The following is a 27,311-nucleotide window of genomic DNA, read 5'->3' as shown; positions in this document are numbered from 1 at the left end:
AGATCGACCAATCACAATCGTTTACTGGATTATCTATTTTGTAATCGTTTTATAATACTTATTGGAGGTTTTGTGTATTTTGTATCAGAATACTTGGAATTAATAGATTGTACTATTAAAATAGTATACTTTATAGTGTACAAATGTCTCTAATGAGAAAATAAAATTTCCTAAAATAAGAATAAGAAGATTTTGTTGTTGCTGTTTTTGTTATTGGTTTAATCTGTAAACATAACAGCAAGCCTAGTTCATTTGCATTTTTTGTGCTTATTTTCTATTTGGTTTACTGACTATGAAAATGTGAACATTTATATTTTTGGTTGTATTTGTGAATAAGTTTACAATGAAGCGCACACACACGCAAAAACTTTGACATATCAGCCACATGGGAGGTGTAATCCTATTTGCCCATGCACACGTGACGTCACATAGCCCGCCTCTTCCCGTTCCGTGCTGTGGCAGCTTTTTCCCGCGAACTCTCTCAGCTCCATAATAACCCAGCCAGGACTGGCATTGCTGGAATGGAATGTAGCAATTGTTTTTTGGATTAATTAAACATTCTATTGCACAACAGCCTTTGGAGTCATGGCAAAGCAAAGCTCCCTCTTTAATTTCTTCACGAAGTCGCCTCCTCCCGCTGTGAAGGACAAATCCAAATCATCCCCAGTTGAAGCAGATCTGCCCTCAGCAGTGAGAACGTCTAACACCTCGCCTAAAGAAGAGGCTAAAGTCAACAGCAAGAAAACTGCTCCAAAACCTGTTAAATCTCAAAAACCTGCAAAAACTGGACATGCAAAACTGTTCGGAGGGAAAGTGGTCACTGCAAAGGAGAGGTACAGTAAATAAACATGTTTGAGTAGAATTGCAAAGCCTATGTAAATCGTGTGTGTGTGTGTGTGTGTGTGTGTGTGTGTGTGTGTGTGTGTGTGTGTGTGTTTGTCTGAAACAGTCCTGATCTTTTTAATTTGAATCCCGGGATTATGTCATAAATATCCCTAACACAAAAATTACCATTGTTTTGGGGCATAATACAATTTTTGTTTGGCATGGAAATATTGAAAAGCATGTGAACTTTGACGCTGGTATGATTTGAAGTGTTTTAATGTACTGTGTAAAATATGGTAAATTAATGTGGTAATTATAAAATGTGTTTTTTTTTTTTGGAATGTGTGTTTTGGCGGGAGATCGTATGGAGGAGGGCATCATGGGTCAAATTTCACTGCGCCTCGTGTTATTCTCCCCCCACAAGTTAAACTGACCAATAGGAGCATTAATAAAAAAAACACAATCACAATGGTTGACATCAAAATTATATGGATACTACTGTACAATTATAAAGGAATAAGGGATATCTAAAACATCGCAAATAGTAAAATGCTATTTTTTTTATATCACTTATATGCTTTTCATTAGTGTCTTAAGTTTATTTCTGATATCTGTAAAACTACTCAGAGGTCCTTAGAGGACAAAAATGTCCCTGTCAAACTGCCATAAAATAATATATATTATTTTTTCCACTTTCACTGACTTCGACCAACATCAGTCAAATATTCATTCATTTTCAGGATTTCAACCTGTTAAATGTCAGTTCAATGTTTCTCCTGTAGTTCTTCCTCCAAATTTAATGCTGGTTCTTTGGTATGGGGCAAGATGGAAGGGCATCCTTGGTGGCCCTGTATGGTTGTTCCTCAACCTCTGAGCGGACAGCAGATGAGGGGCCGTGGTCGAGACCAGAGACTTCATGTTCACTTCTTTGACGAGCCACCAACCCGAGGCTGGGTTAACACAAAGTACATAAGAGAGTATCAAGGTGAATAACGGTTTGTTTACAGAGGAATGTTATCTTTTCAACATTTCCCCATAAGAGTTGAAATATCGTGTATTGTGCAAATGTGGTAAACATTTCATTCTGACCTTTTAAATATATTTTATTGTTCTTTCAAGGCTCTGATAGCACAGATGCCAAATCAGGCGGTGTGTTCTTCAGCGGTAAGCCTGTGATCCGTAAGGCGATGGAGCTGGCAGATATTTCGATGAAGGACAGTCTTGAGCAGAGACTAAAGATGCCAGTATGCATGGATCCCTCAGATGAGGAAGAGGAGGATGAAGAGGATATGGAGGTGAGCAGCACTAGATGTATAAAAAAATGTATTCACAGAAAAGTTCAATTTAACTGGATAAGCATCGATTCATAGTAAAGATACATTTTAAGTGTTAAAAATATATTTCACCCAAATTGAAAAATGTCTTCATTTACTCATCCTCATGTTGTTCAACTCCTGTATGATGTGCTTTCTTCTTTGGAAGTCGTAAAGTTTAAAGGAGTAAATGATGAAAGACGTTTTCATTTTTGGGCGATCTAAAAGTTTCATTTCTTTGTTAAATGAATAAAGATATTTCAAGACTATATTGGTAATCATTAACGTTAATTGGTACCTATCAAATAATGTTGTTCCAGGGCTCGATATTAACGCTTGTCCGGGTCAAGAGGATTTTTAAAGGGGCAAGTGAAAGAGAATTTTACTTGCCTGTCCAGACAAGTAGCCTGATTAAAACGTCAATAATGGGAAAAAATAACCGGCTATATTTGTAATATAGTAGAGGCCTGTGTCACTTATTGCAATGTTTATATTCTTATTCTGCTGTTGAAAAAAATCGAGAGCGCATAATTGTATAATTCCCTCACGATCTAGTAACTGCACGATGTTTGACTGACAGAAGGTTTGTGTGTGTGCACGGCGCACTTTACATGCGAGTGCGGTCCGGGAACACTTAAACGGCCAAATGCATTTAAAAATACTGCCAAAATGCCCGTCTTGGCGAGGTGTTCATGTAAACATTGAGAGAGTTATGTCTAAAGTGAACGTAAACTTTGGGGGAAAAGATGATTTGTATCAAAATGTAGGACTTGTAACCTAGTAGACCTGCTGCTGTCAAAACAAAAACAACAAGAAAACGACCACCATTCACTGCTCTTGCCTGGATAACTTTACTTGTATTACTCTAGTATAAAAGTAGTAATGTATTATTCATATAGGAAAGATCAGTAGTAGTATAGGCTATTATTTGTTGTGGTATTGAAGCTGGTATCAAATCATAATTTCACTAAAGACTACTGAAATTGTGGTATTATGACGATGTGTATATATATTGTGTATGGTAGATCTTGCTGCAATAACATGATGGAAAAGTAGATAGAAGTGTGAGCACCCCTGCTGTAAATGATGGTAATGGAGGCTTTCCTTTATTTGACTACCTTGTGCATGTTACAAAATAACCTTCTACCCAGAGCAGTTTACATTTCTGTCCCAGAGAATCTAGTTGATTGCATAGGTATAATAATATTAGGTTGGCCATCAGTCATCATTCTAGAAAGCATACAATTGAAACTTTGACATGTGATTTCCTGAGCATGTAAATGATACATGTCCTTTTTTCTTTATGGACAAGTAACTTGTGAATGACCAATTTTACAAAAGCACATCACAATTCTTAATGTCGAGCCTTGTTGTTCCACATGAAAGCTTTTACTAGAGAAGAACAAAAAAGTAAAACATATTTCTAAAGTTCTTAGAAATGCACTATGCAAGTTCATAGAGTTGTAATTGTATAAATCAACAATTTTAACTTTCAATGTGGCTTTTGATTGTGTATTTGGTTTAATTGTCATTAGATGGAACATTTTACCTGATTATTTATACACATTTATCTTCACTTAAATAATAATTAATAATATATTAATCATTTAATAATGTTAGTTGCAGCATGAAATGTTATATTTTGTTATAGGTTGAGAAATCAACCATATCAGATGAGGAAATGTCTGAGGAAGAGTTTGGGGAAAAGGTGAAGCCCAGCCAAAGTACACCTCGTGCTGCAGCTGAAAAGGGTCAAAAGTCCAAGCGCCGTAGAATTGTAGTGGCATCTGACAGCGATGATTCTGGTGAAGAGTTCAAACCTGATCAGGCAGGAGGTAGCAGCGAGGATGATGAGGAGGAAGAGGATGGAGTGAGTAATGGCACTGAGGAAGAGCAAGAGAGTGAGCCTGAGGCAGAACCAGACAGCCCTGTGAAACCGGTGAAGCGCAAACGCACTTCTGAGAAGCCTGCTAAATCAAAGAATTTGACTTCCTCAGACACCTCCAAACGAGCACCTGCTGCTCTTCCCTCTTTGGCATCTAACACCAAGTCACGATTATCAACTTTCTCTGCTCCAGACAACTTTGAGAGTCAAAATAACAGTACGGGTGGAATGGATGGAGTTTCCACCGTGTGGGACCATGAAAAACTTGACTGGCTTAAGGACGGCCAGAGAAAGGATGCACTGCGCAAACGTCAGTCTGATGAAAACTATGACCCTACAACACTATATGTACCTGAGGAGTTTCTTAACAGAACAACACCTGGAATGCGCCGTTGGTGGCAACTAAAGTCTGAGATGTTTGATGCTGTTCTGTTCTACAAAGTCGGTAAGTTCTACGAGCTCTACCACATGGATGCTGTGATTGGCGTCAACGAATTGGGTTTGACCTTCATGAAGGGTGCATGGGCCCACTCTGGCTTCCCTGAGATTGGCTTTGGACGTTTCTCAGACGTACTTGTGCAAAAGGGCTATAAAGTGGCTCGCGTGGAGCAAACCGAGACCCCCGAGATGATGGAGGTACGATGTAAAGCAATGGCACGTCCTACTAAGTTCGACCGTGTAGTCAAGCGAGAAGTTTGCAGAATCATCACGCGTGGCACTCAGACTTACAGCGTCCTTGATGGTGCCCCATCGGAAACTCAAAGCAAGTATCTGCTGAGTATTAAAGAGAAGAGTGAGGAAGACAGCACAGGTCATGGGCATATCTATGGAGTCTGCTTTATCGATACCTCTGTGGGACGCTTCCATGTTGGTCAGTTCCAGGATGACCGACATTGTTCCCGCCTGCGTACCCTGGTGGCACACTATTCCCCAGCCCAGGTTCTGTTTGAGAGGGGCAACCCATCTGCTGAGACACACAAAATCTTTAAGGCTATTTTGGCGTCTGCTCTACAGGAAGGACTCAATGCTGGTTCACAGTTTTGGGATGCCCAAAAGACCCTCAAGGTCCTTGCTGAGGAAGACTATTTCAAAGAAAGTCCAGGGACAGACAATGATGATGGCGGATCTGTGCTTCCTCTAACTCTCAAAGCAATGGTGTCTGAGAGTGACTCTCTAAGTCTGACTCCAGAGAAGGGGTACGAACTTGCCCTTTCAGCACTTGGCGGCTGCATCTTCTACCTCAAGAAATGCCTTGTGGATCAGGAGCTGCTTTCCATGTGCAACTTTGAGGAGTATGTTCCTGTGGATGTGGAGATGGAGCAGGCCGGAGGGGCTTCATGTTTTTTTGCTCAGACACGACAACGCATGGTTCTGGATGGAGTGACCCTTGCTAACCTTGAGATCCTTCAGAATAGCTCTGGGGGTCAAGAGGGTACCCTACTTGAACGATTGGACACGTGTTGCACTCCCTTTGGCAAGAGGCTGCTAAAGCAATGGCTCTGCGCCCCTCTTTGCAATCCATCTTCTGTTGGGGATCGCTTGGATGCTCTTGAGGATCTGATGGGAGCACCATCTCAAGCTACCGAAGTTACAGACCTGCTGAAGAAGCTTCCGGATCTTGAGAGACTACTGAGTAAAATCCACAGCATGGGTACCCCTTTGAAAGGCCAGGATCACCCGGATTCCCGTGCCGTTCTGTATGAGGAGGTCGTCTACAGCAAGCGAAAGATTGCAGACTTTCTCTCAGCACTTGAGGGCTTCAAGGTCATGAAAGAAGTTGTGTCGATCATGGATCCTGTTGCGGAAGCCTTCCAATCAAAACTACTACGACAGGTGGTGCGTCTGGAAAATGAAGATGGGCTTTTCCCAGACCTTTCGCCAGAGCTCAAACGTTGGGACACTGCTTTCGACCATCAGAAAGCTCGCACAACAGGCGTCATCACTCCAAAACCTGGCTTTGACCCAGATTTTGACCAGGCCCTCAATGGAATTAAAGACTGTGAGAGAGGCTTGCAGGAATACCTGGACCGACAGAAGAAGAGATTGGGTTGTAAGAATCTGGCTTATTGGGGGACGGGAAAGAACCGTTACCAACTAGAAGTTCCCGACAATGTTTCCGAGAGGAGTGTACCTGAGGAGTACGAGGTGAGATCCACTAAGAAAGGCTGGAAAAGGTACTCGACCAAAGAGATCGAGCGGCTGTTTTCAGAGCTTCAGAGCTGGGAGGACAAACGAGACGCTGCAATGAAGGACTGCATGAGAAGACTTTTCTACAATTTTGACAAGAATTACAAAGACTGGCAAACTGCTGTGGAGTGCATGGCTGTACTTGGTAAGATACATTTTTATTCTGATATTTTTCACTCCTGTTTGGTTCAAATGTACAATGACTTGTGTTATTTTGGTATTGTTAAGATACATAAATGTTATCTTCTCCAAAAGATTAGCTGTCTTTTGGAGAAGTTTAGCTATTTTGACAATGTGGCTGGTTTGACAATGTACTTGGCTACTTGAGTACAACTGAATGCACAATTAAAGCATTTAAATGCACCCTCTTAAACCAATATTTATAGTTATTTTATATTTAAACTTTGTTAGTATTACAGTTTTGTTGTCATAACGGCACAACACTGATAAAACTTGTAATCTGGTAAACGCTGTAACGCCAATAAATCCCGGATTTGATCTTTTGTATACTTTTGAAACTGTATTTTAATGTTTATGGACTGGTCTATTTCACTTCCTTGAGTGAGTGTCCTGTAACTGTAATTTGACTCTTTTTACAAATGAGGGATGTGAAAATTATTTCTTGTAGTAATCAACATTATGCCACTGATGTTGTCAATTGAACTTAACTTTTATTGAGCCCATAACATTTCTTTAAAATTGTACATTTGATATGGCTAAATGGCTATTGTGAGTTTAAATGTGACGAATTATACTCATTTTGATCATTGCAGATGTGCTGTTGAGCATGTCACGGTACAGTCAGAGCGGTGATGGGCCCATGACAAGACCAGAGATGGTTCTCCCAGGGGATGGGTCCCAGTCTTCACTTTTCCTGGATCTGAGAGGGTCTCGTCACCCTTGTGTCACAAAGACCTTCTTCGGTGATGACTTCATTCCTAATGACATCTTCATTGGTTGCCCTGGCAGTGAGGAAGAAGAGTGTCATGATAACAATAAAGCACTTGCTCCTTGTGTACTAGTCACTGGGCCAAACATGGGAGGCAAGTCCACCCTAATGAGACAGGTGAGTGTGGGTAATCATTTCCAGGGCACTTTTATTAAAATTATAGTTTTTCAAGATTATATGCTATGGTTTTTTAGGCATGGTATCATTGTAATGCCATTCTACAAGTATTTGCCCCTTCCTGTATGATTTTTTTCAAACTAAATTGTTTTAGATCTTCAAACGAGATGTAACATAAAACAAAGGCAGCCTGAGTAAACCCAAAATACAGTTTTCAAATATATATTTTTTTAATTGAATTAAAAAAAGTTATCCAACACCTATATTACCCATGTCAAAAATGAACTGCCCCTTTAAACTTAATAGCTGGTTGTGTCACCTTTAGCAGCAATCAACTGCAACTAAACGCTTCTGATAACTGGAGATCAGTCTTTCACAATGCTGTGGTGGATATTTGGCCCACTCTTTTTTGCAGAACTGATATAGTTCAGTTGCATTAAGGTCCTGCCACAGCATCTCAATCGGGTTTAATTCAGGACTTTGACTAGGCCACTCCAAAACTTTAATTTAGCTTCTTTTGAGTCATTCAGAAGTGGACTTATTCCTATGCTTTGGATCATTGTCTTGCGGCATAATCCAGTTGTGCTTGAGCTTCAAATCATGGACTGATGACCGGATGTTCTCCTTTAGGGTTTTCTGTTAGTGAGCAGGATTCATGTTTCCCTCAATTATTGCAAGTTGCCCTGAATCTGAAGCAGCAAAGCATCCACACACCATCACACTACCACCGCCATGCTTAACCGTAGATATGACGATCTTTTTGTGGAATTCTGTGTTTGATTTACGCCAGATGTAACGGGACCCCTGTCTTCCAAACAGTTCCACTTTCGACTCATCAGTCCACAGAACATTCTCCCAAAAAGTTTGAGGATCATCAAGGTGTGTTTTGGCAAAATTCAAAAGAGATTAATGTTCTTCTGGGTTAGCAGTGGTTTTCACTTCGCCACTCTTCCATGGATGGCATTTTTGCCCGGCGTCTTTCTAATAGTGGAGTCATGAACGGTGACCTTTATTGATGCGAGAGAGGCCTGCAGTTCCTTTGATGTTGTCCTTGGCTTTTTTTGTGACTTCCAATGGAACTTTGGCCACTTCTGGGAAGGTTCACTACTGTGCTGAGTTTTCTCTATTTGGAGATAATGGGTCTCACTGTGGTTCTTTGGGGGAAATACTTTTTCACAGCACTGTATTCTTTGGAGTGCCATGTAAATGCCATGGTATTTTAATACGGTAGTCATTCAACAAGGTGCCACCCAAATGCTTTTTTGTAATGGCGATGATATGAGAGAATCATTTAGGAAAACTTAACCACTTAATGAACAGATGTTAGGGCAGGAAGTAGGATGTGGTTTGGACTCCTCTTTAAGTAAATGCAGGTTTCTGTACTGTTTGCAACCAAATTAACCCAACTAAAGTTAACACTAAGTGTAAAGACAATATGCAGGACCTTTTAGACATTTGTTCTTTGTGTCTTGGAGTATTTAGACGCTGAAGCCTCTCTCATAAATGTCTGAATGTTGTTACATTAGTTGGCAAAACATCTTTTTTTATCAGAACTTCACTTTTCAGAGCCATTTTGTGCTAAATGACTTTTAATCAACTGGTTCCTTGAATAACGTTTAGTGGATGGATGAAGCCAGATTTCCTTTGTTTCACACAAGTTTTCACCTGTTCACCACATTATGGACACGTTTTACAACCACAATACTTTGTCATCTTTGTAAACAGGACTTTTTTTTATTAAAGGTTTTGCTTTAAAAGTGTGCTATCTTTTTCTAAATGATATGCCACTTGGGTTGACATTTTGTAGGTGATGCAATGACATTCAGACATGTACAAGTATAACTTAGGTGTTCAAATCATTTTTGGGACCATAATAAAAACAATTGATATCAATGTCAGGGATGCACCAATATATCGTCTGCCAATTATTTAGCGGCCAGTTATTGACCAAATTAAAACCATCAGTAATGAGCATAAAAACACTGATATGAAAATGGTTTATTTATAATTAATTAGTAACCACTTGTAAAAACTCTGTGAATTCGAATGCACAATCCAGAAATAAAAATAGTCACAATATGTAGAAGGGTTGACACTCCTATGAACATGTAATATGCCATTTTTGTTCTTGTGTTAATGTGGAAAAAATGCCATAAATACACGTGACCGCTGTGAAAGCGGCACTTACCTATTGACTACATGATGAGAGAAAACATCCAAAATGCTTTGAAACCAGCAGACTTTGACTTCTGAGATATCAGAAATTATATGTTTTGGAAATTTTTATTGTTAGAACAGTTAAAAAAGCTTTTGTTCCTTTATAAATTTAAGCACATCTAAGTAAAACTCTGACTATCGGTATTGGCCTATAGTTTTTTTGGTTAAAAGGTGTATTGGCCAAAAAAAATCAGATCGGTGCAACCCTAAACAATGTGTCTCTTTCAGTGTGGTCTGGTGGTGATCTTGGCCCAGTTGGGCTGTTATGTACCAGCTGAGAGTTTACGTCTTACCCCTGTGGACCGAGTCTTCACTCGCCTTGGTGCCTCTGATCGCATCATGAGTGGTAGGTTACCTCTTGGTTCTTAATGTCTGTCTGCATCATGAGTACACTTTACTCAGGATACTCACATCTACTCTGTTTTCTAGGTGAGAGCACATTCTTTGTAGAGCTCAGTGAGACTGCAAGCATTCTGCTGCATGCCACCAACCATTCCCTTGTACTTCTTGATGAATTGGGTAAATTTCGTAATTAATTCTTCATTGTTTAACTTGAATACTTAAACGGGTTGAATACTTCAGATTACTCAGCCTCAATTTGTTCTAAACCTGTACAGTTGAAGTTAGAAATTTACAAACATATGTTTAAGTCATTGAAACTAATTTTTTTTTAACCATGCCACAGATTTCATATTAGCAAACTATAGTTTTGGCAAGTCATTTAAGACATCTACTTTGTGCATGACACAAGTAATTATTCCAACAATTGTTTCACTTTTAATTGACTATATCACAATTCCAGTGGGTCAGAAGTTTACATACACTGAGTTAACTGTGCCTTTAATCAGCTTGGAAAATTCCAGAATGATGTCAAGACTTTAGGCAATTGGAGGTGTAACTTTTGGATGTATTTTAAGGCCTACCTTCAAACTCAGTGCCTCTTTGCTTGACCTCATGGGAAAATCAATAGAAATCAGCCAAGACCTCAGAAAAGAAATTTGTGGACCTCCACAAGTCTGGTTCATTCTTGGCAGCAATTTCCAAATGCCTGCAGGTACCACGTTCATCTGTACAAACAATAATACGCAAGTATAAACACCATGGGACCACACAGCCATCATACTGCTCAGGAAGGAGATGCATTCGGTCTCCTAGAGATGAACGTAGTTTGGTGCAAAAAGTGCAAATCAATCCCAGAACAACAGCAAAGGACCTTGTGAAGATGCTGGAGGAAACCGGTAGACGAGTATCTATATCCACAGTAAAACGAGTCCTATATCGACATAACATGAAAGGTTGCTCAGCGAGGAAGAAGTCACTGCTCCAAAACTGCCATAAAAAAGCCAGACTACAGTTTGCAAGTGCACATGGGGACAAAGATCTTACTTTTTGAAGAAATGTCCTCTGGTCTGATGAAACAAATATTGAACTGTTTGGCCATTATGACCATTGTAATGTTTGGAGGAAAAAGGGTGAGGCTTGGAAGCTGAAGAACACCATCCTAACAGTGAATCATGGGTGTGGCAGCAGCATGTTGTGGGGGTGCTTTGCTGCAGGAGGGACTGGTACACTTCACAAAATAGATGGCATCATGAGGAAGGACAATTGTGTGGATGTATTGAAGCAACATATCAAGACATCAGCCAGGGAGTTAAAGCTCGGTCGCAAATGGGTCTTCCAAATGGACAATGACCCCAAGCACACCTCCAAAGTTGTGGCAAAATGGCTTAAGGACAACAAATTCAAGATATTGGCATGACCATCACAAAGCTCTGACCTCAATCCGATATGAGCAAGGAGGCCAACAAACCTGACTCAGTTACACCAGTTCTGTCTGGAGGAATGGGAGAAAATTCCAGCAACTTATTATGAGAAGCTTGTGGAAGGCTTCCCAAAACATTTGACCCAAGTTAAACAATTTAAAGGCAATGCTATCTAAATACATAACAAGTGTATGTAAACTTCTGACCCACAGGGAATGTGATGAAAGAAATAAAAGCTGAAATAAATAATTTTCTCTACTATTATTCTGACATTTCACATTCTTAAAATAAAGTAGTGATCATATCTGAGCTAAAGACAGGGAATGTTTTCTATGATTAAATGTCAGCAATTGTGATAAACTGAGTTTAAATGTATTTGGCTAATGTGTATGTAAATTTGTTTTTGGGTGAACTATCCCTTTAATGGTCTAAACACCTTTTCTGTTTAACTAAAGGCAGAGGTACGGCCACGTACGATGGCACAGCCATTGCGAGCGCAGTGGTGAAGGAGTTGTCCGGGAAGATCTGCTGCCGTACCTTGTTCTCCACTCATTACCACTCACTGGTGGAGGACCACGTGCAAGATCCAGCCGTGAGACTCGGACACATGGTCAGTTTTATCTTTTACATTATCACTGTAAACTTGCTGAAAAGTTACAGAGCCAAAAAACAAACAAACTGAACACTTGAAAGGAATGAATACGTTTAATTAAGGTCTATGGAATAATTTCAGCGGCCCTCAGTTTGTAAGAACAATCAAAAATCACATTTCCAGTAATGTATTATTGCAGTAGTGTACAGTATTGTCATGACCACATAAAGACTGTAACATTCGTGTGATGCACTTGCCAGAAAGGAACATGACGTAGCTACATGCAAAGTGTTTAAAATGTTTAAGTGGTGGCGGCGGCGTAGTGGCTAAAGCACAGGGCTGTTAATCAGAAGGTCGCTGGTTCGAACCCCACGGCCACCACCATTGTGTCCTTGAGCAAGGCACTTAACTCCAGGTTGCTCCGGGGGGATTGTCCCTGTAATAAGTGCACTGTAAGTCGCTTTGGATAAAAGTATCTGCCAAATGCATAAATGAAAATGTTTACATTGAGCAAACTCCACCCACCTGTATTTTATCGGTTATAACCAGAAGGTCATCCAGCTAGAAAAGTAGTCCTACTGATAAAAGGACAATTTAGATATCATATTTGTGTATGGAAGAACATAAGCGATTCAACAAAAATACAAGCCTCACGTTTAAACACTACATAATGTCTTGCATGCATTGTAAGTCCATTACTGTAAACATGATTTTTACTTTTTACAAACTGAGGGACGAGTCCGAATCATTATCGTTGGTTATCTGCAGCATTATTATTTAAGGAGAATTGAATTACTGTATTGTTTAAGGAATATTCAGAGTTCAATACAAGTTCAGCTCAATCGACAAGAATCATGTTGATTTCTACAGAAACTAATTTAGACCCCATCCTTTAAAAAAAATAGAATTGAGGTTACAGTGAGGCACTTACAATGGATGTCAATGGGGCCAATTTTTGGAGTGTTTAAAGGCAGAAATGTGACGCTTATTGTTTTATAAAAGCACTTATAGTACATTTAATCCTTCTGTTAAAACTTGTGTGTTATTTGAGCTGTAAAGTTGTTTTAGGGTTTACAGCATTACGCCATCATTGCAATTAAGTTGTAAAATTGTATACAGAAATGGTGGCTATGCTTTCAAAGCCGTGAGTATTTTAATGTTTGCGAATTGGCCCCATTCACTTCCATTGTAAGTGCCTCTTGCTTTTTTTTTTTTTTTTTTTTTTTGTACTAGTCAATATTATGCCACAAATGCTGTCAATTGAGCTTAACTTGTATTAAACCCAGAATATTCCTTTTTAAAGTTGCTTTAAACTAAAGTAACATTTATTTGCATCCCTATACAACAGACACATTTTTCTACACACTGATATGATCTCTTAAAGGGACAGTTCACCTAAAGATGAACATTTACTCACCCTCATGTCATCCCAGATGTGTGTGATATCTCAGCTCTGTAGGTCCATACAATGCAAGTGAATTGTGACCAGAACTTTGAAGCTAAACAAAAAAAACCCCACAAATGCAGCATAAAAATCCAGTGGTTTAATCCATGTCTTCAGAAGTGATTTGATAGGTGTGTGTGAGAAACATATCAATATTTAAGTCCTTGTTTACTGAACATGTTGACAGCAGTCTCCTTGGCATTCGTGATTTCAAGCTCGATTACATTTCCTATAGTGCCATCTAGCGCTCTGCTATGTAATTGAGCTTGAAATCATAATTGTGCTATGAGACTGCAATGGCAAGTTGTACAGTGAAAAATAAGTTATATTTTGGTCTGTTTTCACACAAAACAAATGAATGCTTCAGAAGACCACTGGAGTCGTATGGATTACTTTTATGCAGACTTTGTGCTTTTTTTGAGATTCAAAGTTCTGGTCACCATTCACCTGGAAATACAAAGCTGAGATATTCTCCTAAAAATCTTTGTTTTCTGCAGAAGAAAGTCATACACATCTGGGATGTCATGAGAGGATATTCCTTTAAGGTGTAAAACTAATTTACATCTTTAATGTGCGAGTCCCATCAGTTCAGAAACGGTCAAGTACTGTAAAGCAGACTTGCAAGTCTTTTTACTGTTTGAATGTTGGTATTTAGTGAAGTAATCTGCAACATTGCTTCTTTCAGGCATGCATGGTGGAGAATGAATGCGAGGACCCGAGTCAGGAGACCATCACCTTCCTGTATAAGTTCATTGGTGGTGCTTGTCCCAAGAGTTATGGCTTTAATGCAGCTCGACTGGCTTGTATTCCAGAGGAGGTCATCCAGTCCGGCCATAAGAAGGCCAGAGAGTTTGAGAGGAGCACCGTGTCCCTCAGAGTATTCAAGTAAGTGACTTTTTGTGTGTAATGAAAGAGGGTGATACTCACAACAAAACAATGCTTTTGAAATTAGGCCCAGTCTCGTTTGTTTCTCATGTCTGTCATAATCACTTTGTACTGTATTGCAGCAAAAACCAAAAAATGCATTACATTGATTGACATCAACACAAATTAACCTCTTCAACTCTGCCTGCGGGTCCAAAATAAGTCTCTGAATACATACACTGGTGGCCAAAAGATTGGTACTTTAAATTCACCAAAATGGCATTCAACTGTTCACAATGTATAGTCAGGACATTAATAATGTGAAAAATTACTAGTACAATTTGAATAAAAAAATTCAGACCTTAAACAACTACAGAGAGTTCTCATCAAAAAATACATATGCAGCAATGACAGCTTTGAAGATCCTTGTTATTCTAGCAGTCAGTTTGTCCAGATACTCAGGTGACCTTTCACCCCACACTTCCTGTCTTGTCGGGCACTTCTCACGCACCTCACAGTCTAACTCAGTGGTTCTCAACCTTTTTTGAACAAACGCCCCCTGACCTCTTCATGATCCTCTTAACGCCCCCCTAAAAAAAAAAAAAACACTTCAGAAATACTATTACAGCCAAACAATTGCAACACTGATACCTGAAGCCTGAGTTTTTGGTAAAAAAAAAAAAAACTGAAACAGAAGTTTCTTATTGTATAAACTACATGTAAAAGCCTCAAGTTGAGTAATATTGTGTTTGGAAAAAAATGCAAAAACACATGGATTGTTTGAAAGGTATTTCAAATGTATTTAGAAGTTCAAACAAATTCAGGCTCACACAAAATTTTTGAACAATAACGTAACTAACCTAAATGGCCAATGAAAAAGCAGCGGTCGTTCGCGCACTCAATTAGGCAATATATACTAGGCTTCAAATTTGAATAGCCTACAAACGGTCATTTCTACCACTCTGACAGCTGCGGCATTTGTTTTTAGGCGTTGCTATGGAGATCATTTGCCGGTAACTAGCCGAGTGGGTTATTAGCAACATTTAAATATGAATTCATTAATTTGCACAGACATAATTTTATTTTAGATTCAAATGAACATTGTATGAGTTGTCAGAGGCTTAAACGTTGTGATGAATAACAGTGAGTAACGTAGGGTGACCACCTGGCTATTGCTCTGTTGCAGGTCAGCAGACCTGATTTTATGGGACACGAGGGAGAGAACTTAAGTTAATATTAATATACTAGGTGAATAACTGCAAAAAGACAAATAATATAAAATCAATATTTATATTATTATGACTTTATTATTCCCATCGGCCAATTACACATTGCAGAGTAGAGATGCGCGGATCAGCTCTAACGTCACCCGAATCAGCTGTTAAAAACAAACTCACCATCACCAATGATTTTCTCCGATTAGGTATCCGCACCTGATCATCACATTACAATTAAAATTCTCAGGGCCAGATGTACTAACGCTTTTGCGCCCACTTCAGGCGTATTTGTTTCGCAAAGTGCACATAAAACCATGGCGAGGTATGTACGAACGGACGCGACCGAGATGAAAGCGCAGATTGCCTGTCGTAATTGAAAATGGCAAAATGCGCTTTACGTGTCATGCATGCATTCATGGGATGGACAAGGGGAAAGTGGGAGTGTCACATAAATAGATGGGAGGGGAAGCGTAAACTGCGCCTAATTATGTATTCGCGTTATGTACAGAAAAAGCCGGTGAAAGCGCCTCTATTTTGCGCTTGAAAATTCTCCGCCTCTTAAAAGCATGTGTAACTTAGGAAGCGGCTCTCCTGGCATATCCTCCTGGTGAAGTGGCAGAAGTAATCCGAGCAAGACGAAGACATAGGCTAAGGAGAAGAGCTGAAAAGATTTTTGCGCAGGCCGCCTGTTGAGTACCTCTGAGTAACGCCCCCATTTGTGCCTGAGTGCCCCCCTCTCTGCTACCTCGTTCACACCGCCCCCCCAACACTTTCCAAACGCCCCCTAGGGGGCGGTACCGCCCCCGTTGAGAAACGCTGGTCTAACTGATCCCACAAAAGCTCAATGGGGTTAAGATCCGTAACACTCTTTTCCAATGATCTGTTGTCCAATGTCTGTGTTTCTTTGCCCACTCGAACCTTTTCTTTTTGTTTTTCTGTTTCAAAAGTGTCTTTTTCTTTGCAATTCTTCCCATAAGTCCTCCTGAGTCTTCTCTTTACTGTTGTACATGAAACTGGTGTTGAGCGGGTAGAATTCAATGAAGCTGTCAGCGGAGGACATGTGAGGCGTCTATTTCTCAAACTAGAGACTCTGATGTACTTATCCTCTTGTTTAGTTGTACATCTGGACTTCCACATCTCTTTCTGTCCTTGTTAGAGACAGTTGTGCTTTGTCTTTGAAGACTGTAGTTACACCTTTGTGTGAAATCTGCAGTTTTTTGAGGCAGTTTCTTTTTTGCCATTTTTGACCTAATATTGACCTTAAGACATGCCAGTCTATTGCATACTGTGGCAACTCAAAAACAAAGTTCAGCTTCATTTAACAAACCAAATATATTTCAACTGTGTTTGATATAATGTCAAGTAATTTTCTAGTGCCAAATGATCAATTTAGCATGATTCCTCAAGGATAAGGTGTTGGACTGATGCTGCTGTCTAGATTTGATCAAAAATGACATTTTTCAAATAGTGATGGTGCTGTTTTTTACATCAGTAATGTCCTGACTATACATTGTGATCAGTTGAATGCCACTTTGGTGAATTAAAGTACCAATTTCCTTCTGAAACACCAAAATCTGAACATTATTCCAAACTTTTGACCACCAGTGTGTCCGGCATCTGTGGTATCATTTGAAAGCTTAAAATCTGAACATTTCCTAGATAACCATCACTTCTGGATTTGTTACATGAAGTAATAAAATAAGGCCTGAAAACATTCCCTGTGCATATTAGCACCACTCAGTCATGTGGTAGAAAAGAAGTCTTTCAAATAGCACTTAAATAGACAAATCATATATCACAAATGTGACTACAGTTTATTTTGTTGCCTTAATACCACAGTTTGAAAGAATCACAAAGCGAAATATAATTTCTTTAAGACATCAAACACATATGTCTTTATATACCGATCACTGCTGCTGTAAGCCCCAAATAGCACATTTTATATCTGCTTTTACCTCAGGGAGTTTTCTTAAATTAGAAATGACTTACTTGTTTGTGAATAATCTAATGTTATATCTTAGATGTGCAGTCCAGCAGGAAAACCATGCTAAACAAATCATCAGAATATGCTATCGATGATGAAATGCATGAAACATTTATACATCAACATAAAGGGGAGGATCTCGGCTTTCTAATGACACCTAGATTGAGCTTCTAGTCACTCAGATGCAGAGATATTCGATGAAACGGCAAGGGTGGTGCGTGAACTGAAAATTAGACAATGTCTATGGACGAGCACATCTATGAGGGCTAAAATGCGTTCGAGCGCCGTGGCATTTTTCATCTAGTACTTACTGTCATCTATCGGACTAAAATAAGACTATTTTGTGGGAGTTTGAGAGAACAGAACCTGAATTACATGCTTACAAATTAAAAAGAAAAATCTATTCTTCATAAGATTGTAAACGTATACAGTATTGTTTTTCATTGGGAGGTCGTGTAAATGTGAGCAATTGCAGACAGTCCAAAAATGCCCAAGAGTTGAAGAGGTTAAAGGCAGTACAACCATTATTAACATGATGTGTAAATGAGTATTTCTTCACCCATTTCCCCCAATTATTATAGACCAACATTTTCATTTCCAGTACTTTTATGTAGAATTTGATATACCATTATAATTAATCTGCAGAAGTTTTAATGACATTGTCTCCACAGGAAATTGTGCTCATTTCTTGAAGACCCCAGAGCTGATCGTGAACAGTTTGCCGCATTGGTTCGAATGATCGGCCATCAGTAATGGAAAACCTTTGATTTTTGTTTGTTTTGTTTCTGTTCACTTAGAAAAAATTCCTCACTACTGAAATGATCTAATAAAGTTTATTTTTAAAAATGTAACATGTTCCTCTTTGACTAGGAAATTAAACCTTTTGATTAAGTACTAACAGCTACATAATGGTTATTGATTACTTAACAATATATTAAGTCTAGATGTCATGGAACATGCATACAATTCAGGCTGTATGAGAACCCACAGTCACCAAATACAGATGGATGGAGGGGCAAAAAATAAGCACAAAAAAGCTGTACAGATAAACATCAGAGCTTCAAATGAGCAAGAAGCCTTTTGAACGTCTCCAGCAATGTCGTTTTCTCTTGCACGTCGCATCACTCACAGCATTCAGAGTGAAATGACACGAGAACGCGATGCTTTCACAAGTCTGGCGTCTTTTAAGAAACGGCCACAAACTCTAGGACTGTTTCGAAATTTCCCTGCGGTCATCGAATCAGAATAGAGGGGCGATGATAAACATTTTTAATTCACAAGTAATTGCGCAACCAGCCTTGTGAAAGCACTTTTTTGTACATCATGTCAACACTCCTTTCAACTCGAAACATTACTGGAGAATACTTAGTGTTTCTCAATGTTTTTTTTTCCTCAAATCTCTTTCACAGAAAGAACGTACATCCTGCGACATGAGAACAATAACAGCAAGAATAAGGTATAAACAACCCTCGAAATTAATATACTTAATAAAATAAAAAGACATTCAAGTACATTTAAGATTTTCTTGCTCAAAAATACAAAACTACATTAGAAAGCATTAAAATCAAACCTCAATAACATGTCTTTAAAAAAACAAAACTGAAGTGCTGGGTCTTTTTTTTTCTCTCCGTACATGTACACTAGCGCGGTGACTGTTGCATGGGAAGCATTGCGAGTCTGTACGGGCTGGGTCTGGTTTTTCAAAGCAGCCGTAACGCTCGTATGGCTCTGACGTTCGACTCGTGCTCGAACTGCACACTACGGTCCACATCCGCCATCCGTAAATCCTGAGTCGCGATATGAGCGGCCAAGAGTATCACAACTGTCCGGATCTTAAAACAATCGCTTGCAAAAAATGGTATGGGGAAAAGGGTCACCAAGTCCACAGCAGAATGTACATTTTTTTTTTTTTTTTTTTTCATTTGTTTAAATAGAAATGTTTCCTCTCAACATGTCCAAGTGTACACAATAATGCATTAATTCCTTTTTCAGAGTTCTGTTTTTTTTATATATATAAAATTGAATTATTTCTAGCGTGTAATCTCGTTAGCACTGGACTGAGCACAAAGAGTCTGTTCGCTGATGCATTCTGCTTCAGTTGTGCTGCAGTGTGTTGGACTCTATAGGAGGGGCCGAATCGTACAGCGTGTCTGTGTCGTGAGTTGGCTCTCCGGCTAGCGTGCAAGGGTTCGACAAAGTCCCAGCGCCACAGTCACAGAAAAACCTGCAAGAAACGAGGAATTCATGGGAGATGCAATTACAAAAGATTGTCAGTGTCAGTTAGCGGAAAAACTGTATGTGGGTCATACTTGACAAAATCAGACATTTTATTTTCTGCTAAGAGATCAAAGCCAATTTTTAGTCATATTAACTTCAAACTCGTCATTACAAGAATTTGAAATGTATAGTGCTACACTATTTGTACTATTACAAATAGTAATACGATTACTACCATGATGTACACTTAAAGTATAACTTTTCGATTGTATTTTGGGGTTCCCACACATTTTGACGATTTGTACAGCTGTTTGTATTAAGGCTGTTGATTTAATTATATAAAAACTGATAACGTATATAGCGTTGTTTTTAAAAGTAATTAATCATGTCCCTGGACCTTAATAAGGAATATTCCTTCCATCTGAGCAATTCAAGCTTGGAGTACCACCTGTTTTCTCCAGGGGGCAGTAAGTGAAAATCCAGCTGTATAGACAAAACGCAGCTTATACAGAAAACACAGCTTGGAGTGCAAATCTGTCTGCAGTGATTTAAGTGATCTATAAACAGTATGTTTATGATGCAACCGAGACACTCCAAAAGTGTCCATTGACAACTTCTTAGACAAGCCATTATAATATATCTTAGACCGAATGCTGAAAAATAAAAATGGCTGAACATCCCAGTAGATCAGCAGTTACAGAAATACTCAAACCAGCCCCGTCTGGAACCAACAACCCTGCAATGCTCCAAATCACTGAGATCACATTTTTTCCCCATTCTGATGGCTGATATGAACATTAACTGAAGCTCCTGACCTGTATCTGCATGATTTTATACACCCCACCGCTGCCACATGACTAGCTGATTGGATGATTTTTGGTGTCACAAGCTGGTTTGAGTATTTGTGGGATTTTCACACATAACAAGCTCTAGAATTTACTCAATGATGCCAAAAACAAAAAACATCCAGTGAGCGGCAGTTCTGCGGATGGAAACAATGACCAGACTGGTTTGAACTGACAAAGTCTACAGTAACTCAGATAATCGCTCTGTACAATTGTGCTGAGAAGAGAATCATCTCTGAGATGCGGGTTGGCGCTGTTTTGGTGGCACAAGGGGGACCTACACATATTAGACAGGTGGTTTTAATGTTGTGGCTTTTTATTTCTTCACAATTTTATTTAGCTGTGAAATATGACCTTTTACATGTTTTCATGACATTCACCTGTAAACTCAAAGTAACATTTACAGAATGTGAGACTCACCTATCATGTCTAATAAATTCTACATCGTGTCCTTGATGGCATTTCTTGATACAGTTCACACAGATGGCGTTACGGTCTGTCGTGTTACAGGTGTGACACCTGTGTGGAAAAAGTACAAGTCATGAAACAGTAGCTGCAACGTTACATCAAAAAAGGCAACAAATACATCAATATTTCTAAGGGTGATTAGAAGAGACTTTACCTGTAAAAATCATGCATTGGATAGCTGGTGTAACTGGAAATCTTGTACAGGCACTGACCTCTACTCACAGCTTTTTCAATCGCATCTTGATTGTTCATGATTTTGTTATCTACGAAGAGAACAGAAGATTACTGTCAGATTAATTTCACTTGATCTTTAAATGAATGAATCAATCGTTGCGTTTTCATTTTACCTTTCATTGTGACATTGACACCAGATGCAAGGAACAGGCCGCCGAAACGGTTGTTGAAGATCTGATTGCCTTCTAAAGTTGCGGTTGCATGGTTGGTAATCTCAATACCTGCATAACAGACAGAGCAATCATATAAATGCAATTTACAAGTATTTCACATAAGTCTTATATCTAAGGGATAGTGCACGGTCAGCCAGTCATTTTTACTCAAACTCATGGCTACTTGCAAACTAAATCTATTAATATACGTATTTTGAGTTGGAATTAGTTTTTCATGCTAGAAGAAACTGTAGTTCAATAATTCGGTTTTCAAAAAATATTTGACTGTGCCATAATGCCAGATAATTGTCCCTTTGTTAGTAGAGTAAGTTGTGTAGCAGAATCAGCTTCCTTTAAAAACGTACCAGCAGCAAAACCGTCGAATATCCTGTTCTTGCGAAGCACAGGGTGACTGTTGGTGCTAATGAGAACTCCAGCCTGAGCATTCCTGAAGATATCATTCTCTTCCAACAAACCTGCAACACCATGATGTTAAACTTCCAGAACCTACTGAGATCATGGAAATATACTAATGAGGTCAATTCTGGGTTTGACTGAATTTCACCTCGTCCTCCGTTGAATATACAGATTCCTCCATCCCTGCCATCGTGGATCTTGTTTCTGCGGAGTGTTGGGTTGCTGTCGGTCTTGATCCAAACTCCAGCCATGGCGTTATCAAAGATCTCATTGTCTTCTATAAAGCCTAAACCTGAGAACAGGTTCACAGAACAGGGGCTTCAGACAGAGCCAAATATCAACGGTAACAAACAGAAGGGATGCTTTGAGAAGTCCTACATCATGAGCATGTATAAGTCAAGTTATGTTTAAAACTAAAGGGACTGTGAGCTTAATGATGAAGTGTAATTGATGTCCATCCCGAGATGACTGTAGAAGTGCACGTAGATGCCGATATTAAGGCTGTACCATAAGCCTTTTTATTTGGCTTATAAAGGCTTTAGTTGGCATTCATTTATTAATGACAGGATACCAACAACAAAGGTGATGGCAGCAAGAGGGGACATTTTACCTGAATTGTAAACAAGGATTCCTCCATTCTGTCCACCCCAGATCTTATTCCTCCTAATTTTGGGATTGCTTCCAGTTCTACAAGACGAATGCAAAAGAATATCAAAGTAATTTTCCAGGTTAAATTGTGAAAGAGGTGGGAAAGTCATAGCAGGTGTTCCAGATGTATAATTGGGGCCAGTGTACCAATGGTGCGAGGACCCTATTGTTCTTCTAGGCATTTATTATTAGGGCCTGAGCACCGTTCAGTCCCTAGGCTCTTCTAGGCGTTTATTTTTTTCTTTCCCAAATGAATCACATTTTTGTGAGCCTAAACATACTCGAATACTCTTGAAACTTTGCACACACATCAGAAGTGGTGAAAATGTACATCTGATGTGGGTTTCAGAATTAGCTGTGGCAAAATGGCTCGATAGCACCACCTACAAACATTCAACGATGTGCGCTTTATGCTACGTTTCACCTACACGTACGAAAATTGGAAAACGTGTAACATGCAAATACCTACAAAAAAGTCTCTTGGACCCATGCGTTGAAGTTTCATCGGTGGCGGCCTGACAAAGTTCGATATGAAACATTTCTGAGGCTTAAACATGCTTGAAAACTCATGAAACTTTGCACACATCTCAGAAGAGGGGAAAATTGACATCTGATACAGGTTTTAAAATTAATTGTGGCAAAATGGCTCGATAGCATCACCTACAAAATTTCAACGAAGCAGCCCATGCCACATTTCGTCAACACGTACAAAAAAAGTATCTTAGAACCATATCCTAAACTCAACAGGATGTCAGCCATTGTGATGTTTCTCTTCAATTTCTGCTCAGTTTTTGCCATTTCCAGGCCTTGTAATTTAACAAACTGCTCCTAGAGATTAAATCAGATCAACATCATATTCAGTCAGTCTAACCTAAAGGCCTTTGCGATGCTAAAATGTGAAGCTTTTGAGTTTTCTTTGAACGGCGTCCGTGCATAGTTTGATGTTTCGCCATGAAAAAGTTGTTGTAACTCAAACATACAATGTCCAATCTGCTCCAAACGTCACATGTTTGATAAGAGTCCCGCCCTGAACACTTCTATATGCCAATATTCAGTTATAGTCATAGCGCCACCTACTGGCAACAGGAAATGACATTTTTTACACTGTTAACAACATTTTGGAGTGACGTTCCCCTGGCACAGCAGCCCCAACGTGCACAAGGGTGCGAGTTGTTTCAGTTGTGATTGTTATTTCCACTGCTTTTTTATGTTTAAGCTTAAAGTAACTCTTTCAAGTGATTAATAAGGAACATGTAGAAAACACCAAAAATGTTTTATCTGAAAAGGTGACTTAGAAAACATGAAAAAATGATACCAAATAGTTTTCCTAAATATGTATGTCCACATAGGTGCTTTGTCGTTATGGGGTATGAAGTGTAGATTGATGTTAAAAATAATAATAATTTAAAGCATTTTAGCATAAGGCTGCACCATAACAAAATGTGAAGGGGTCTGAATACTTTCTGAATGCACTGTATATACTGATTACCATTGCCCCATGTCTGACAAACATGTCGAATGTTTCAAACATCATCTGCAGCCTAAACTTTTGCTCGGATGTTAGGAGTGAATGGACTTAGCTGCAGAGGAAAGCTATATGATGCTCCTTAATTAGGAAAAGACTTAACCTCCAGTGACTGCCTGTCTGCACTGGTCTCAGAACAGTTAGAAATGGACCTTATCTTCATCCTAACTCCATATAAAGCCTCTGAAAGCTACATTTTCCAGTTTTTGTATGAACGCATTGATCCTCAATGATAATTAAGTAAAATTGGCCTATAGTCCACGTATGTGGTCACTATGTTTAACATCGTGCCGTTTTGCGATAAATATATATAGATTTTCTTATAAATGGCACATCTGATGAAACTAGAGACTCTCTTTTGATTCAAACAGGTTTTAATGTAAAGAACATAATGAGGTTTCTTCCTAGATGTAGTTTTGTTGCCGTTTCTCCCAAAGAAAAACGAACTGACATTGGCGCCATGTTGTTTTGTCACATGACTCAGTGCGTCGAAAGCTAAACCCTTTAATGATAGCAGAGTGGCCTGAACTGAGATCAGTCGGTTTAAATTAAACTAAATTATGCACAGCCTACAGCAAAGCCAAAGCATAATGTCCACACATGTGGACACGGTGTCTCAGGTGGTTAAGCTACTCTTCCCCTGTACAGTTTTTGTAAACAATTTGATTCCTAAACATAGGCCACGTCCACACCAATAAGTTTATGTTGAAAAATTCATTAATTTCTCTATATTTTTGCCTTCTGTCCACACAGAGGTGTTTTTGACAGGAGAAAACTGAGCTTTTCAAAAGCACTCTACCAAATGGATTAATTTGAAAATGGCACGTTTGCATTGTAGTGTGGAGAGGAAGAGATTTTATATAAAAAAAACAACGTATTTGTTGTCATGTGACGCAGCCATCAGTCCACAACAAGCAAGATGGCGGCATTGTTGTGCCTGCCATCCACTAGAACACCTGTGGCAAATTCAATTGATTGGACATGATTTGGAAAGGCACACAAAATAGACTATACAAGGTCTCACAGCTGAAAATGTATATCAGAGAAAAAAAAAAAGGTCACAGGAACTGCCTGCAGAGCTCAGAGACAGGATTGTGCTGAAGCACAGATCTGGGGAAGGCTACAAAAACATGTCAGCTGCATTGAGGTTTCCCAAGAGCACAGTGTTCACCATTACCCTTAAATGGAAGATTGGAATAACCAGGACTCTTTCTAGAGCTGAAAAACGTTAACGCCTTCTAGAACAAAAACGCCTTTCTCAAATTTATCCGGATTAATGGGGACGCAGCCCTAGTTACATGATGCAAAAATGCCACTGACCTGATCTGAACACCAGAGTACATGTGGTTGTAGATGTCATTGTCTTCTAATACACCATGACCATTATCATAGAAATAAACGCCAACCTGAAGACAAACAGACAGACATAATACATTTACATTTTTACATTTAGCAGACGCTTTTATCCAAAGCGACTTACAGTGCACTTATTACAGGGACAATCCCCCCGGAGCAACCTGGAATTAAGTGCCTTGCTCAAGGACACAATGGTGGTGGCTGTGGGGATCGAACCAGCGACCTTCTGATTACCAGTTATGTGCTTTAGACCACTACACCATCACCACTCCATACATCAGTGCAACGCCCTTTGACCAAAGAATTGGACTCACAGAGAGCAAATTCTAGTCATTGAGATATTTTTGAGCTAAGCATAATTACAAAGTTTCTGATTGTGGGAACCCAGTCAAAAAGGCTCTTGCAGATTAGGTCATGACACAAACTGAGATTACATGATAAATCTTGATTTGACACAATCATCATGGATTCATTATTGTTTCAGCATGGACTGAATGCAGATATACATACCTGTTTACCACTGTGTATCCGGTTCCTGCGGAGTACAGGTGTGCTGCCTGTGGTCACCCAGACACCAGCCAGTGTGTTACTGTACACCTCATTCTCCTCGATCACTCCCTGACCTTTCTCATGCTGTTACAAAGCCAGAGAGATCAGAAAATCAGGGATGAATCTATACTGAAAGTTTGGTAAAACAATCATCAGAATACATGACGTCTCTCTAAGAAAAATAAACCACGAGCTTCATCAATGCTTGGTTTTGACCGATAAGACCAGGCCCAGGCAGAATCTGTCGACTCGTATTTTTGCATTTTAAGAGTTGATTTTAGGGGAAATTCAGGAACCCGTTGGAATGGATTTAAACATGGTGAAATGGATGTGGTTTGTTTAGGATTTTCTCTCTTTACTCACCACATAGATTCCTCCATGCTGTCCGTCGTGGATCTTGTTGTGCCGGACAATCGGGCAGCTGTTGGTCCGGATCTGAATCCCAGCTAAAGCGTTGCCATAGATGTCATTCCCTTCAATGAGACCTCTGCCGTCACCAAAAATGTAAACTCCACCTTGGTTGCCATTGAATATTGCATTACCCCTGTGTTAGAAAAAAGGGGTATTATTAACTAATGTTTAAAGATACAAGTTTACAACTACTCAAGTTGTCATGGCAACAATCTTTTAGGTAACTGTTGCTACAAACAAATTAAGAATGCTTTGAATAAGTTCTAAATATCCTCCCCTAAAAACAAAGTCGTCTTACTACAGAATGTCAAAATCGTATGACACTTATGGACAATCTCCTACCTAATTGTGGGGTCGCTGTTGGAGGTAATCCACACACCCGCAAAATTGTTTGCATAGATCTTGTTCTCGATGAACTGTCCTCGACCCTTCTCGTGTACGTAGATGCCTCCCGTCTGACCGTGATGGATCTCACAGCGTACTACAGTAGGGTTAGCATACGCCTTGACCTCGAAACCTGCTATCCGGTTCCTGTGGATGTTGCAGCTTTCAAAGTAGCCCTGCAGAGGGAGCCAGAAAGTCAAAAATAAAGGCCTCAACTGTGTTGCATGTGCAGAATGGCATATTTACAGTATATATATATAAACCAAGCTTGCAGTAAGTATACCACGCATAATATGCAATATTTGACTCAACCTTTAAACAGAAAATTCTACACAAACATTGGATTTAAAAATTAAAATTGAGAATTATTTTTTGTAACATACTACATAAAAATTTTCTATTTGATGGTTTAATTTAATATAAAAATCTAAATGTATTTGTGTCTAATCAAATTAATTATTAACATTGCATAATTTATTTTAATCAAATCAAGTGCTTTTATACAAAATCCTGACAGCACAAAAACAACATAGGAGATATTTTTGTCAAATGAAGTGCTTTGTTATTATTCATTATGTTTATTTACAGTAAACTACTATCCAGTTGTTCTTTTTTTCCCCCAATTTACACGTCCGTTTACATTTTTGGCGTTTCTGTGTGTTTTTGACAGTAGTTTCTCACCTCCAGATAAGCAGTTCACTACTAGTGTGGCCTAGTGGGATTATTAAACCCCAAAAAGCTGTGATTT

The 27,311-nt window shown here is 39.2% G+C and overlaps 2 protein-coding genes and 1 long non-coding RNA gene across 3 annotated transcripts in view; 1 reads left to right on the top strand and 2 right to left on the bottom strand.

Moving 5' to 3' along the window:
* LOC127660445 (uncharacterized) overlaps positions 1-27,311 on the bottom strand; it is a 216,124-nt gene that overhangs the window by 95,509 nt on the left and 93,304 nt on the right. The window lies entirely within an intron of this gene.
* msh6 (mutS homolog 6 (E. coli)) lies at positions 471-18,174 on the top strand. Its single transcript, XM_052150648.1, has 10 exons — positions 471-833; positions 1,608-1,810; positions 1,945-2,120; positions 3,790-6,355; positions 6,984-7,276; positions 9,722-9,839; positions 9,923-10,012; positions 11,712-11,866; positions 13,978-14,177; positions 18,029-18,174. The coding sequence occupies exons 1-10, from the start codon at positions 586-588 to the stop codon at positions 18,108-18,110; spliced, it is 4,131 nt and encodes a 1,376-aa protein (XP_052006608.1). The 5' UTR covers positions 471-585; the 3' UTR covers positions 18,111-18,174.
* Positions 19,436-27,311, bottom strand: part of LOC127660433 (F-box only protein 11-like) — a 34,900-nt gene continuing 27,024 nt past the window's right edge. Inside the window, exons 12-22 of the mRNA XM_052150651.1 lie at positions 26,522-26,739; positions 26,132-26,312; positions 25,730-25,852; positions 25,184-25,269; positions 22,301-22,377; positions 21,839-21,982; positions 21,639-21,749; positions 21,235-21,342; positions 21,042-21,150; positions 20,840-20,938; positions 19,436-19,581 (exon numbers count right to left, since the gene is read on the bottom strand). Of these exons, the coding sequence (XP_052006611.1) occupies positions 19,452-19,581; positions 20,840-20,938; positions 21,042-21,150; positions 21,235-21,342; positions 21,639-21,749; positions 21,839-21,982; positions 22,301-22,377; positions 25,184-25,269; positions 25,730-25,852; positions 26,132-26,312; positions 26,522-26,739 (1,386 nt within the window). The 3' untranslated portion in view covers positions 19,436-19,451. The remainder of the gene's footprint in view (positions 19,582-20,839; positions 20,939-21,041; positions 21,151-21,234; positions 21,343-21,638; positions 21,750-21,838; positions 21,983-22,300; positions 22,378-25,183; positions 25,270-25,729; positions 25,853-26,131; positions 26,313-26,521; positions 26,740-27,311) is intronic.

Source organism: Xyrauchen texanus, chromosome 20, assembly GCF_025860055.1.
Source record: "Xyrauchen texanus isolate HMW12.3.18 chromosome 20, RBS_HiC_50CHRs, whole genome shotgun sequence".
NCBI lineage: Eukaryota > Metazoa > Chordata > Actinopteri > Cypriniformes > Catostomidae > Xyrauchen > Xyrauchen texanus.
This window is presented reverse-complemented; position numbering and strand designations above follow the sequence as displayed.

Coding starts and splice junctions, on each gene's coding strand:
- msh6 (XM_052150648.1), top strand. CDS start 586: ATGGCAAAGCAAAGCTCCCTCTTTAATTTCTTCACGAAGTCGCCTCCT. Junction 2,121..3,789: donor AGGATGAAGAGGATATGGAG/GTGAGCAGCACT, acceptor ATTTTGTTATAG/GTTGAGAAATCAACCATATC. Junction 11,867..13,977: donor CCGTGAGACTCGGACACATG/GTCAGTTTTATC, acceptor TGCTTCTTTCAG/GCATGCATGGTGGAGAATGA.